Genomic DNA, 14,259 nt, shown 5'->3' on the forward strand with positions numbered 1-14,259 from the left:
TAAAGCTTGGTCGTTCGTTTAGAGACTTCCTATCCAACTGTAAAATGACTGATTGACTGCAATTATAAAGCGTGATGAATTATTTCTGTCTCCTTTTCAGCCTAAAGAAAAATAGTGTAGGGTTTTGCTGTTTAAGGGGGCTGATGCATTTCATCATGTGCTCACAGAGAGGTCGGTGATACTCCAGCAATCAGTTATATGGTCTATTTTTATTAGCAGCACAAGAAAGCAAATACTGCGCAGCTCATCAGTCTGTGTAAATGAAATACAATAATGAAGTTCTCAGGCAAGCAGAATCCAGCACGCCCGTGTTGTTCCATTTTTGCACTGAGTGCATGAAGTATTGCAGGAACTGCTCTCTGCGTAAACACGTTGCTGTTTTATCATACATAATTCAGGGTTTCCAATTCCCCGACGGAGTAGATTACCTAACTGCACACTGAGGTACAGTCCACAAACCCTGCTCCAGTACCGCACAGCTGCAATACCCTACTGCCCTGCAGTACTGATACAACTCTGCCTCTTGCAACAACATATGTGCTCTCAATCAGCTTTATACTAATACTTTCTAAATGTCTGCAGCACCCTCCCTGACCAGAGCTGGATATGCTCTACATGCCATAATTCAGAGTTCACAGAACAACCTTGTAGATAAGCCAGCGTTTTCCAACACCATTCATGGATGCACAGAGGTTCATATAACAAGACTGTTACAGAGCCCTGGTGCTTGCTGCTCTTAAAATTGATGGGAAGTCTGCTGGGACCTTTCCGGGAACAGGTCTCAAAAGACAGGAATTTCTGTAATAATCTCTTCTGCCCTGTAAGTCACCTCAAACCTGACACTGCAAAGCCAGGCAGGGGCTGTTCCTGTGCAATCGCCATCCCCGCGATGGGATTGCAGGCTGTGTAAATCAGTGCAGAATTGAGTCCAGAGACTTGAGCTGCCACGAACATCTTCAAAGAAGATTACACCCATGTAATAATGCACAATCCTTTGGCAATCCCTAAAGAAGGGCAGGGAGTGGTAGGGGGGATGGAAATCAGATTTCTCAGCCAGCTCAGTCCCGCTTGTCCCGGAGGCCAGCCCTAACCCAGGGATCCAGGATGCGTGCAGCTCTGAGCCTGGCATGCCCCTGCCAGCTGGGGACACGAGTCCTTCCTTGGTCAGTGATCCTGCCACGGACAGGCAGCCCCGAGCCCAGCAGGCTGAACGCAGGGAGACACGCAGGGAGAGCAATTTCCATGGGCAGATTGTTACCAAATCCTCACAGGCGATTGCAGAGAAACAGAAAGCTCTCTCTGTGGCTTCACAGAGACAGGCACAGCCCCTGGCTACAGCATCTAGCACACAGGGGAAGGGGTGCTGCAGATATTCAGCCTCCCCTCTGCACCCTTCTTCTGGGCAGAAAGATCTGGGCAGTGTTTCCCATCATAGGCTTGGTGGCAAGATGGGGCTGCATCCTTCAGCCCCCAAGAGAGGAGGAGGCAGGTAACTTCACGTCCATAACCCCAGCCACATCTGAGGCACGGTTTGCATGCCCAGCTCCCAGACAAGGGAGATTGGGACTGGCCTGGCCAACCTGCAGAGCTTCACCCAGGGCACGAGGGGACTTGACCACTGTTCTTCGTCCTCAGCAGCTGTGAAAACGCTCTGCTCTGCAAGACTAGGCAAGATTCACAGCTAATCTCCAGTTAGCACCCTGTGTCCCCTGGGAAAGTGGCCTACTGTGTTGTAAATCAGCCTGTCCCCAGGCTAACAGATGGACTGGAACAGCCAGGAGGAAAGAAGCAAGCATCAAAGGCTGAGATGAAAATCAGAGTTTGGTGGGATTATGAAGATGATTGCTCTTTTGAGTCAGGGCTTCTTATTCAAGGGATGTAATCTGACCATCCAGCTTGGAGGTAAATTGGCTTCAGACAATAACGTCTTGTGCTAAGATTGTTTTAGGTGATCAGAATTGGGATCAGCACTGAGAAGCTGTGCTGGGAGAGCAAGAGGAAGAGACATAATAAAATTACAGAGAACGGCACATTTGTTCTTGTTTTCTTGTCCAAACCCTTCTTAGAGAAAGGCTGAGTTTCAGTGCCATCAGGGGTCAGGGAAAGGGGCTGCACAACCTGAACCCTGTCTGACTCCTTTTGTGAGTGAGACCCAAGCTTGGAGTACAGGACCTATGAGAAGTGTGGCTATTGGTTTGGTTAGCTGCTGCGCTCAGCTCCTGGCACGCACGGCATCATCTCAGCCCGTAGAGCTGGCACATCCTCCGCAGCCCTGTAGGGCTGAGTCCGGTGCCAGCTCTGCAGGCAGAGACAGAGGCTGACCCCTCGCTGCTGGCATCACCCAACAGCAAGGGCACGCCTGGGCTGTGTCTCCCCCAGGTGACTCGCCTCGTGCCCCTGCCTGCAGCTCCTCCTGCCCTTCTAAACCACCTTCAGCTTATCACAGCGCTTGTCTCACAACCTTTTCACAAGGAAAGCCATGCACGATCGCTTGCTCGCTGGCCTGGACTCCATCCTTCTCATGCTGATGTCCATCGAGGCCATGGCCCCTGTGTGCCATGCACAGCACTTCAAGGCAGCAAGATTTCGGGTGGCCTCCCGCCCTGTTTTGTTTCCTTCCCCCACGAATAGCCCCACGCAGGGGTGCTGAGGCTCCTGTTCTCCAGAACCAGCTGCGTCCCGAGGGGGGCTGCATCTTCCCCCCAGTGCCACCATGCCCCCATCCCCCGCTGGGCCTGGGCACGCTGGGGCGCTCAGAGGGGCCACCACGAAGCCGTGCCCTGCCCTCGGGGGAAACGGGGAGCCCCACGGGGACCCCACAGATCACACCTTCCCTCCAGCCTCTCCCCCGGCCCCCGCGGGCTCGGCCCCTTCCCTCCTTCCCCCCCGGGGCCCGCCGGGCCTGCTAGGCCTCCGCCCGCGGGGCAGCGGCGGCCGCCGGGGCCTCGGAGCCGGGCGCTGGGCGGCGGCAGCGGCCGGGCGGTGGCGGGGGGGAGGCAGGAAGGGAGGCGGGGAGCAGCCCGGTCCCGGAGACACCTCTCCGGGGCGCGGCGGGGCGCCGCCCGCCGCTGGGGCTGCGCTCCCCGCCCCGGCCAGGCAGGGCAGGGGGAACCGGTGCCTCCGGCGTGCGGAGCGAGCGCGGCCGCCAGGCGGGCAGGCAGCCCGGCAGCCCTCCTCCCTCCCTCCCTCCCTCCCTCCCTGCTTCTCTCCCTCCCTCCGTCTCTCCCTCCTTCCTTCCCTCCCTCCCACCGCCCGCTCTCTCCTCTCTTCTTCTTCCCCTTCCCCGGGCAGACAACAATGGTGGGGCGCAGCCGCCGGGCCCTCGCCTAGCGCCCCCCGCAGCCCTTCCCTCGGCCGCCCCCAGCCCTGCGGCGGCCCCGGGCCGCGGAGCGCTTCGCCGCCGCCGGCCGTGCCCTGCCCTGCCCGGGGCGATGGTGCCGGCGCCGGGCTTGGTCTGAGCGCCGCCTCCCGCCTCGCCTCCCCGCCCGGGGCCAGCCGCCCGCCGCCGCGCTCGCCCGGCTCGAGGCGAGTTGCGAGCCCGTCCCGAAACCTGCTAGTCCTCATCTGATCCGAAGGCGAGCAGAGGAGGAGGAGGAGGAGGAGGAGGGGGAGAGGCGGAAGAAGCGAGCGGATAATGTCAACCCCGAGCAGATTCAAAAAGGACAAAGAGATTATAGCGGAGTATGAGAGCCAAGTGAAAGGTAAGCGCGGGGCGGCGGCTCCCCGGGGCTGCGGGCCCGGCTCGGCTCGGCTCGGCTCGGCGCCTGTTGCCCCAACTTCACGAGCGGCCGCCCCCTTCCCCTCGTCCCCCCGCTCCGGTGGCCCCCGGCCGCAGACAATGGTGAGCCGTGCCCCTGCCTGCGGGCACATGGCCGGTGGCCCCCGCCCAGCCCTCGGCTCGCTGCTGCGCTGGGCTGGTGGCTAGGGAAGCCTCGTCGCTGGCCACCGAGCGAGGCTTTTCGGCCGTGCCAGGAAGCGTCTCAGCCCCGCATCGCCGGGCTGTGCCGCATGCAAGTGTTGTGCCGGGCAGGGGCTGCTTTCCTCGCCCTCGGCGCTTTTCCCCCCGCTGCGGATGCCTTGGAGGATGTGAAAGTAGCGGGCTGAGCGGCGGCGTGGGTCCCCCGGCTGTCCTTCATATCGCACGAATCGCGATAAATGCGTGCTTGAAGGATGGGTGCGAGCCTGAAATGCAGCCCCCAAAGAGCCGTGCCACACCTGAACTCTGATTATTAAAAAAAAAAAAAAAAAAGGTGTGGGTGTGCTCTTCATGCACCTAGGGAGGACGCTCCCTGAGGCCGCTGTGCAGGGACGGAGCGTGTCCCCACACAGCCCCGGGGGCTTTGGCAGCCCCCTGCCCCATGAGGGTGAGGGCTGTGGACCTTCAGACCACGGCCGCTCCTCAGCTGCTCAAAGATCTGTTGACTTTCTGTAATCTCTCAGTCATTTTTCCTCTTATCTTGACAGTTTGATCTTGCGGGATCGAATGATTCTTGTGGGTTTTGTTGTTGTACTTAAAAGGAAAGAGGTAGTTTTTTGGTTTTCTTCTTCCTAAGCTCAACTTTTTTTTTTTCTGTGAAAAATACCTGTCACTGATGAAAGGCTTTGTGGGTCCAGGGTGGGATATAGGTTTAAAATAAATAAGAGACCTGTCAGACGGATGGGCAGGAGGGAGTGCGGGTCCTTGTCTGAGCTGGCAGGCCGAGGTTCGGGTGCCCGTCTGAGATGGACAGAGCCAAGACAGCTCTCACGCTGCTGGTGAATTCAGTGCCATCAAGCCGTCGGAGTATCGGTGCTTCTGCCTCTCTGTGGAGATGGCTCAGATTTGTCTTAATCACTGATCAGGAAAAATGTCCATAATCTTAATCCCTTTGCAGGGTGTGCAGTCTATTCTTTGCCTACTTCTGACACGATTGTCACAGGCTCGGTGCCGACTAATTATAGCTAGTTGCTGTATAAGCCATTCTTTTCTTTTGAATAAATAAATAAAAAAGAAATGTGCCCTTCAGCTACATGTATTGGCTCATTTCCTAAACAACAAAGATTTAGGTAGCGAGCATTCCTGATAACCAGCCTCTCCTTTGGTGTCACGGTCCCCCATCATAACTGCAGGGGGAAGTGGCATTTGTATCCATAGCTTTGCAGGATTCTGACTTGTTTTGCTGCTTTGGGGGGTCTGTGTTGTGCACGGTCTGGTCCTGACCGTCTCGCTTGAATTGTTGATGAGCAGCTGTTCGGGAAAGTATGCTGGGCTAGAAATTGTAGCCAGGGCTGCGTTTTCTGCAACCAGTATCACTGCAATTGTATTTCAGGTGACAAGAACTCTTTGTATTAAGGGTAATTCTGCTCCATGCTAGCTCAGTGATAGTGTATCAAACTTGTGATAACCATTGTGTGATACCTTGAAAATCTTTTTGATATTGAGCAGTCAAGGGCTAAGGAAACAGTCCTAATTAGCCAGCAAAGTAACTTTAAGGGGCTGTAAATGCAGGGACCCAGGTCCCTACATATTGCCTGGTGTTTCATGCGTTTGGATAGAAGAAAGGGTGTGGCCAAAATGCTTTTTCTGCCTGGATTTCTGGGGTTGCAGCCGCTACTGGATTGCTTGCTGCTTACACATTTAGTGTCAGTGAAAGATGGGGGTGACCGGGCAGCAAACTGTCCCTGTGAGGTCCTTGGGACCGGCGCCTGCACCACGCCGGGTCGTAGCACCGTGTCTATCCCATACCTCATTGTCAGGCGGGGTTGAGCTTGGCATGCAGTGTGATTTCGGAGCCATCCCCCCGATGTGTGCGCTTGTAAATCCCATTGGGAGATGTCTGAATATTGATACTGAAGAAAAAGGGGCCTCCGATGTACATGGCTAGCGGAGTATGCATATGGTGCCATTTTTGGAAATGAGGATTTAACGGTGTCATTCTTCACATAGCTTTTCTGCTCTTAACTCCTCAAATAGGAAGCAGTGACAGATGTTAATTGTTCTGCCTAGTCCCTGGATGGCTTAAACTGACCTCTACTCCATGGTCTGCTTGGATACTCCTCTAGTAATACCAGCATGTTGGCTGTTGCTTTAGTGGAGGTCATCCAGGAACAGCAAGAGCCTGTAGATGTTACCTGTTTGTCAAGCTGAAGTGGGCAAGGTACTTCTGACTTGTGGGCAGAACATCTTACTGCACATAATTTTTCTGTAATATCCATTTTCTTAAGGCTAATTTCTGTCAAGAACTACCCAATTGTAGAAATAAGGGAATTGTGTTCACTTCCTCCAACATCATACAGAAGGCGTAAGGGTATTTCTTAAGGGTGCCTTAATACTCAAGTTAGATCTGTCTAGATGGATATGTGTAGCCATTGCTTTGGAGGTTGTAAGGATATTATGACAACACAGGTACCTTAATTTGTAAAGACATAAAGGCGGCTGGGAAGTACTGCTTGGCTGTGTAACTCTTACTAGTTGGAAGTGAGCTATCTCAATGCGCTTCTGTTCCAGTATGACCTTGTTGCTTCGTAATCAACAAGGACCTACTTCTCAGTAACGTTTCACTTTTTAATTCAAAAGCTTTAGGAAAGGCATCAAGAGCTTGTTTATTGAAGAGCATTTTGACAGATCAGAGGAACAATTTTATTTTTAAAATGGCTTGGGCAATGTGCAGACTATATTGGATTACTGAGTAAGATAGCTTCACGTAATATCCCTGATCATCCACACTGTCAATTGCATGTGGATTTTTTGAGGAAAGAAGTAGTTTTACAGGGCCTCTGAAGTCATTAGAGGTGGATTTCCTGCCAACCCTGCAGTTGAGTGGCGGAAGGGAGTGGTGGTACGGCTAGAGCTAAAGAGGGGAGCATCCTGTTCAAATGAGCAACAGACAGGTGGCATAGTTAGGAGTTGAGCATTGCCCTTCTTGTATGTGATCCTACTTAAATTTACACACAGCACACCTTAGTTCAAAGCTATGTGTTCACTCAGTTGACCGTAGTAGCCTATTATTATCACACCTTTTGTATTCTGTGGACCAGCCTGATACGGCTGAGGACTGGGGATGCTGCTCAGTAGCTTTCAGATGATCCAGTTGTTAAACTGGCATAACTGGCAGACTTTTCAAGACTTGGAGCTAGACTTCAGCACACAGAAGAAACGTGCTTTTCATAGGTAAGCACTGTGCTCACTGGTTACCTGTGCCTGTCTGTTCGCTGAGGCCCTCTGTATCTTTTGAACTGCTGAGGACCTTTGGAGTTTATCTTTTGTGCTACCTACCCAACTAAATCTTCAACTGGAAGGGCATAAGAGAAGACCGACTGAGATGGTTCCTTTTTCCAACCTTAATTTTTCAGTTGGAAGTGACTGAGTAGAAATATGTTGCTTTTAAAATGCAAATCCAAAAGAAACTTTGTGAAGGGAAATGCTTCCATAAAATTGATAGGCATGTGGACATCTTCAGAATGAAATACTCCTATTTTCCACCAGAATCAATTTGTTAGAAGTCTGTATTATATAGAATAATTCACTTTTATGGAAAATAAAAATTCTAGTTTGTGAAATTTAATTTCAACTTGCTCCAAATTAAAACAATTTAGAACTGAAACAATAACAGAAATCTCTTGGAGGAAGGGCTGTGTTGTAAAATAGAAATTGGGTTGAGGTTTTGGTAAAGGTACCTAATAACTACTTTGAAAAAAAAAAAAACCTTTGTGATGAAAAATTTGGAATTGAGAATGTATTGGATGATGTCAGAATTCTCATGTTGTATTTCAGAAAATTCATGAGAATTTGAAAATTCTGGCCAATTTCCAAAGTTCAAGCTTATCAAGTGTGGTTCAGTAGATTTTTTTCTGATCAGAAAACCTGGCCACAATAACTGTTGTCTAGTTCAGAAAGGATATTGCTTTCCATGTTGTTTTTGAATTTGAGTTAAGTGTTTGAGAGAGAGGCTATGGGAGGGCAGTTCCTTACCTTTTTTTTTCCTTTCTACTTTCTGCTCTCTGATCCTTCTCTTCAGAGTACAAATCTTCAGTTGTCTGGGTAAATATCAATGAGTTTGTAGATGGTTTTGCAGCTGGTAGGAGTATCTGCAGGTTTAAGTAGTTCAGTCATAAACTGAGCATTCTTTATTTTACTTCATTTTTTATTTTTTTGGGTGGTAGACAAACACCACAGCGTACTTCCCAAAGGTTGTGACTGAAGAACTTCAGAGGTTTGAGCTCTCTTAGTCTTTCTAGTAATTAAGGAAAAAATACTTTTTGTGGTACCTGTTTTGAAAATACGGCCAACAGTCAGGAAATAGATTTTTTATTTTTTTCCTGGTTTAACCACACAGTGTAGCTGGTGTCTCCAATTCCTGCAGTGAAACTATTTATTATTCTGTTTGAATTTAAAGGTGGATGAAGTTCTAAGTGCTGTAGCACACATGAAAGGGCAAGCAATGAATGGATTGTCTGACCAGTGTTTCTGGCAATATGGCAATCATAATGCATACTTAATATTTAAGTTTTGTCTATTCCTGCACTTTTTTTCCATTACTCTCTAAGAAAGGTTTAACATGTCTCTGCATCTATAGCAGTTTGGATGCTTTTATGATTACTTCTTTGGGGCTTTTTCCTTTTCCAAGTGTACTTTCTGTGCAGTTTTACTATTGCAGAATAAGGTTCTAAATCATGGTAAGGTTCATTTAATTTCCTGCCATTATCTTTTATTGGTCACTTTTTTATGAACTGAAGTACTGGTTGCTAATAAAATTAAACTTATAGCTTTGAAATGGCTGTGGTAAGACACAATGGGATCTGAATTTCATCTCATTTTCTGCTTCAAACTTTGCTTGAGTTAGCTTCTGCCTTTTGTGCAAATGGGTTTCCCTGCCAGTCAGTGGTGATGGGTGGTAGCGCTGGAAGGAAGCGGGTCAGAGCTGCTGAGACTGGATAAGAAGTCTCCCGCTGACCATTACACAGCCGATTAGAAATCACTGACCGTGCCTTGACAGTGCTTAGCGTGTCTGAGCTCTGCTTTGGACAGGGCTGGATATGGGGGACACCACGAACGGAGCCAGACAGGTGTCAAAGCAAGCATGTGCTCCTCTGGTGGTACTTCTGCCCTTCAGCTTTTTTTCAAGCTGCTGCTACAAGTGGCAGATACGCTATCCCACATCTAACTTCTCTGGTCTCCGTAGTGGAAATTAGTGCTACCTTAACTCGTATTAATTCCTTATTAGAGTCTAATCTACTCTTAGTGCTTGGCTTTTGTGGAGTGAAATAGGCTTTGGAGCTGGGGGGAGTGGGGGGGGCTTGCTTTCATTCACGAGCGATTAATATAAACACGTACTGAGGCTCCTTGCACCCCACGTGCTGCCCCCTCTGCTTTCTGGAGGTTTTATTCTCACAGCAGCGTTTCCTCCGTGGCCAGCTTCTCCCACCGTGCCAGCTATTGAGCCGACCTTCAGGAGCCCTTCTGTGCTCTGCCGCGAGCTCTCTGGGCTGAGCTGAGCGTGGGCTGACCACCTATCGCCCAGGCCGGGCCTCCCGGCCCCGCTCGCTGCTGGTCAGTCCCGGAGCAGCCCCTTCCTCGTGAGGTTCCTCTGTGCCTTTTGCCACCCCACTTCTCATCTCTCGGAGGGCGAGAGGTGCTGGGGCTGCGTATGTGCGTGGAGGAAGAGAAACATTAGGCCTGGAGGTGGTGGTTGGTGGCACGATGGCTGTCAGGCCTGGGTGGCGCTTGGTGGTGCCATGGCTGGCACGGCTGCTTGTGTGCCACCAGCGGGATGAGGCCGGCGAGCGTTGGGTTTTTGGGGTGAAGCAGCGAGGGAGACGCTGAGAGTGTGGGGTCTGTGTTCTGGGCAAGAGGCAGAGCTGTCAGCGCAGGAAGTCTGCTCGCTGCGCGGCTTTTATGCTACCAAGACTATGTCTGGCACCAGAACCAAAGGAGTTGGTTATCGCCGCTCTTTTTCCTTTGTTTCCAAGATTTAAACAACCGTAGGCTGTTGTGGCAGTTTGTGTGATGGCTTGGTCCTGTGGGAGTGCTCTGAGGCAAACAATTCACTTTGATCTGTTGTAACAGGAGCAGTGATCCTGAGGCAGAGCTTCCTCAGGAATCTGCTGTGTGCTGCTGCCCATGGGAGTTATCTCCTGGTAGACATGCAGGCGTGTCACAAGTTGGTTACGGCCACCCGATAGGCTAAACATGGTGTATTACATTGTACCTGTGCTCTGCCCAGTAATTCATCATGTCCAGGGCAAAATGTTTGTACCCTAGAGCCATTCTCTATTAGCTGGTGTTTAATAACTGGGAAAGGAAAATTTCTTCAGTAGTCCCTTCCCTCTCCACTGTGCATGCAACTATTTCTCAAGCATACACCTGTATCAATTTCAAGGTGCAGTGTTCAGTCTTGCATCATACAACCTACTGGAAATCTGGATTTCACCTGAGAGAAGAATGAGGTGATTGATAAATGCTGAGATTGCAGTGGAATCTCTTTGTGGAAAGCATAATGAGACTGTTTTGCAAATAACCCCAAGCACACCTCATGCTCTGTTTCCAAGAACTGGTTTGCATATGGGCATGGTAATGGCTTGGTTTTGCTCCCTCCTGCCAGTGAGTACAGACATTGTCATGAACGGTTTGTCTTCCATAGAAGAAAAAACCACTTGTTTTATTTCATGGTCGGTGTAATCAAATCATCCCAGCTCTAGGTGCATGTCAATGATACACGTAGGAAAAGTGCCCTTTGTAGCCTTTCACTTGAAACATTTGGGCAAGAAGAGGACCCAGCCTCCTGCCCCACAAAGAAATCTCCAGGAAATAAGCACCAGCAAGGCTGCTGAGTACTCTCAGAAGGTGCAGTGCTGAAAGTGTATGCTTTATGACTCGACTCTGTAATAGTGTGTCTGTGAGATGAGTTCAGGATGACCTGTGTCACTAACACCTAACTGTCCAGCGCAGGACAGCGCAGCTGACCTGATTTTAATGAGGTCCCCATGAAGGTGTGTGGGTGCTTGGATCTGCATTTACCTTGATCGTAGTGTTTGGGGTTGGGTGGGGCTGAAGGTTGCTTTTAAGTTAGAGTGGTGAGAGGGGAAAAAAGCTGTTTGTGGCTATTATTCTTCTAGGAAAAGTTTCAGTAGAACTTGCTTAGAAGTATGATCAGTTAAAATATCACTTTAAACTTTGATATGTTGTCTATTATTGACTGATAAAACCTCTTTGAATTCCACTTGGAACCTTCTGAGACTTATTACAGGTGTAAAGTGCTGACGAGCAGGCAAGAGAGTTGTACTAGTATATTAACCAAAATATTCTCAAAATATACTAGACATTTTTTTAAGATTGTGAAATAGAAGTGAAGTTACAGAAATTATACAAAAATACTGCACTTACAGCGTATTATTTCTTGCTAACCATATTGGAAATAAGCAAATGCAGCTGGTTTAGCGGATGGTGGCTTCCAGGAAGTCATGATTGCAACCCTGTACCTAATGAGCTGCTCTGGGAACCAGAAATGACTCCAGCACATTCATGTAAATGGACTGTCCAGACCGCTTAACTGACTCAGTGCTTACTCATCTGAATTACTCCACGTGTAGGAACTACCAGCGGTTCACTGGTGCTCTGTTGTGTCAGGAGTCTTCAGGATGCCGCTTTGACTCGTTTCTTCCAAGAAGCCACAAGTGGAGTAGTGCATGCTTCTTGCTTTGCTCTGTCCTTGTGTTAAACTAAATAAGGAGATGTGCTGATCCCCTTTCACTTTCCAGCATACATGCTTTCATATGGTAAAAGGCATCAGTCGCTGCTGTGCTAGCCAATTCCAAAGTATCTGCTTCCTGAAAATCAGAGGAGTCTGCTCGTGTTTACATAGTACAGCAGAAGTCTAATAAGATTCAGTGATAGCTCTTGTATGGCTCTGTTCTTTCAACAACCTGTCTTCTTTCAAGCCTTGCTGCTCTCAGCTTTTCCCCTCTGCCTCTTTTTAAGTGAAGAGAGGATAAACAATCTTAAGTGTTAGGTCAGAGACAAGATTAAAAAAAAAATGCATTCATTCAGTACCAAGACGAACAGGCATCTGAACTGAAACTTTCTAACTCAGCAATCTCAGCAATTAAATTACTGTTTGGAAGGTAGTAAGAACAATGAAAATATTACAATTCAATTACATTGTGCTTTTTTTTTTTAATTATAGAACAGGAGGACTTAACACTTTGTTTTTTCTGCTTCCAAACACCTTTAGACTTCCATTGTTAACTTCTTTTTTTTATTATTTTTATTTATATTTTTTTAAGAAGGTGACAACTGTCCAGTAAATAATCTGTCAGGAAAGATTGTATGATAGAATTGCTTGTGGTAACAGCAGACTGGTCCTGGTGATCCACACACAGTCCTTCCTTAAGCTTTTATATTCCTAGCAGTTTGGGGCGCTGAGTTAAGAGAGCTCTCTAGTGCATCCAGCCACAAGCCTCTGTACCAAAACGTCCTGAGGCCAAGCTGAAGGGCTGAAAGTTACTCCTTACTCCTTTGACAGTGTTTATGGAGGTATTTGGAATGAATACTAAAAAGAAAAAAAAAGGTTTTTACGCTTAGTTACAGGACACTTGACACACCAAGGTTGTTGTAAGTGTTAGTGTTTAGATGGCACAGCATGCTTTTCCTCTTGCAAACCCCTAATTTGCCGGTTAATAAACTCTTCACATAAACTCTTAATAATAAAGTCTGCACATAAACTCTTGTCCATAGGTGCCTTGTGCATGTGGCAAATTGGTGTGTCTGCATGCCTGGCATAAATAATATCAGCTCCACGAAGAACCAGCTATGTAATGGAAAGCTACCTTGTTCTGTGTTGCAAGCAGACAGAGATATGTTTAAGAAGTTGATTTTTTTTTTCCTAGCCTATGCTGGCTTTGCTGCCCGGTAGACTACTTGAGGTTAAGAACCAGCGTAATAGGATTGTTTGTAGTATGCACCTTCGTAAGGCTGCCTTCATGCATTGGTGCCCTCCGAATTTCCCAGCAGCAGTGCATACAACTCGTGAGATGCATCACGTCGTGAGGGGAGCTGTCAGTCTCCCCCGGTACTCACGTGTTGGAGCTGCAGCGAAGCGTGGAGCAGGAGCGGATCCACCGTGCCGGGATGATGGGGAGCGCGGTGCGGGTGGTGGGTCCCCTCCTGCTGGGGCTGCTGGGCGGAGGCCCCTCGGCTGCCACCGATGTCACACGAGCCCTGCCTCGGTTCTTCCCCCGCTGTGAGTGGCCCCGTACATCCCTGGCTGAGCTCATCGGATTACAGTCATCTCAGCTGTAATCCTTTAATTGCCAGCCACTTCTGGTGCCATGATGTTGTGGCTATGGGTCAAGCCCTGTGCTGCTTAAGCAGCACTCCCGTCGCTGCCTTGAACTTTACCTGAAGGAGGGTGGAATACGCTACCCTGCACAAATGCGATTGCATGGCTTTGTTGAGAAACAAGCAGCCAGGAGCACCTTGAACTGTCCTGTTCCTTGTAGCTGACTGAATTTGCTGAGTGGTTTCTTGACTGAAGTCTACATGGTCAGCTGTCTATCAACAGACTGCTGCTAAAACTAGAACTTACAAATCACAGACTCACAGAATGCCTTGGGTTGGAAGGGACCTTGAAGCCCACCCAACTCCAACCCCTGCCGTGGTCAGGGACACCTCCCACCAGACCAGGTTGCCCAAAGCCCCATCCAGCCTGGCCTTGAGCACCTCCAGGGATGGGGCATCCACAGCTTCTCCGGGCAGCCTGTGCCAGGGCCTCACCACCCTCAAAGAATTTCCTCCTTATATCTAATCTAAATCTCCCCTCTTCTAGTTTAAAGGCACTTCTCCTTGTCCTATCACTACAATCCCTGTCAAAGAGTCTTTCTCCATCTTTCATTTAAGCCCTCTTTAAGTATTGTAAGGCTGCAGTAAGGTCTCCCTGGAACTAATAAACTGCGAATGTGAAGTAAAATGTTACTTTTTCAGGTTTCTGTTGAGCCTGAGAGGTTAGGGGGTGTGAGAGTTGGGGGTTTTGTATGGTTTTTGTACCAATCCTGCTTTGAGACTTGCTGCTTCTGGCGGCTTCTGCCAAGGCTTTAATGCATTATCATAACCATTCTGAATAAAGGCACCTCAGGGAGGCACAATACCTGCTTTTGCAGAGATGTCTCTGGTACTAGAAGTAAAGAAAAGCATGAAAAAATTAATGGCTGAATTGTGGTCAATGAAAAAGTCTGTATTTGAGCAGAGCTCCTGAACTTCTGCCTGCAAACTTAGCAGAACACAGG

The 14,259-nt window shown here is 49.0% G+C and overlaps 1 protein-coding gene across 2 annotated transcripts in view; it reads left to right on the forward strand.

The window, feature by feature from the left end:
* The first annotated feature begins 3,208 nt into the window (after window positions 1-3,208).
* Window positions 3,209-14,259, forward strand: part of SRGAP1 (SLIT-ROBO Rho GTPase activating protein 1) — a 151,467-nt gene continuing 140,416 nt past the window's right edge. The window contains exon 1 of one of the 2 annotated variants that reach the window (XM_035543927.2): window positions 3,209-3,701. In XM_035543927.2, the coding sequence (XP_035399820.1) occupies window positions 3,635-3,701 (67 nt within the window). In that variant the 5' untranslated portion in view covers window positions 3,209-3,634. The remainder of the gene's footprint in view (window positions 3,702-14,259) is intronic. The other variant, XM_035543928.2, reaches the window with a different exon arrangement.

This window comes from Cygnus atratus, chromosome 1, assembly GCF_013377495.2.
Source record: "Cygnus atratus isolate AKBS03 ecotype Queensland, Australia chromosome 1, CAtr_DNAZoo_HiC_assembly, whole genome shotgun sequence".
NCBI classification, from domain to species: domain Eukaryota; kingdom Metazoa; phylum Chordata; class Aves; order Anseriformes; family Anatidae; genus Cygnus; species Cygnus atratus.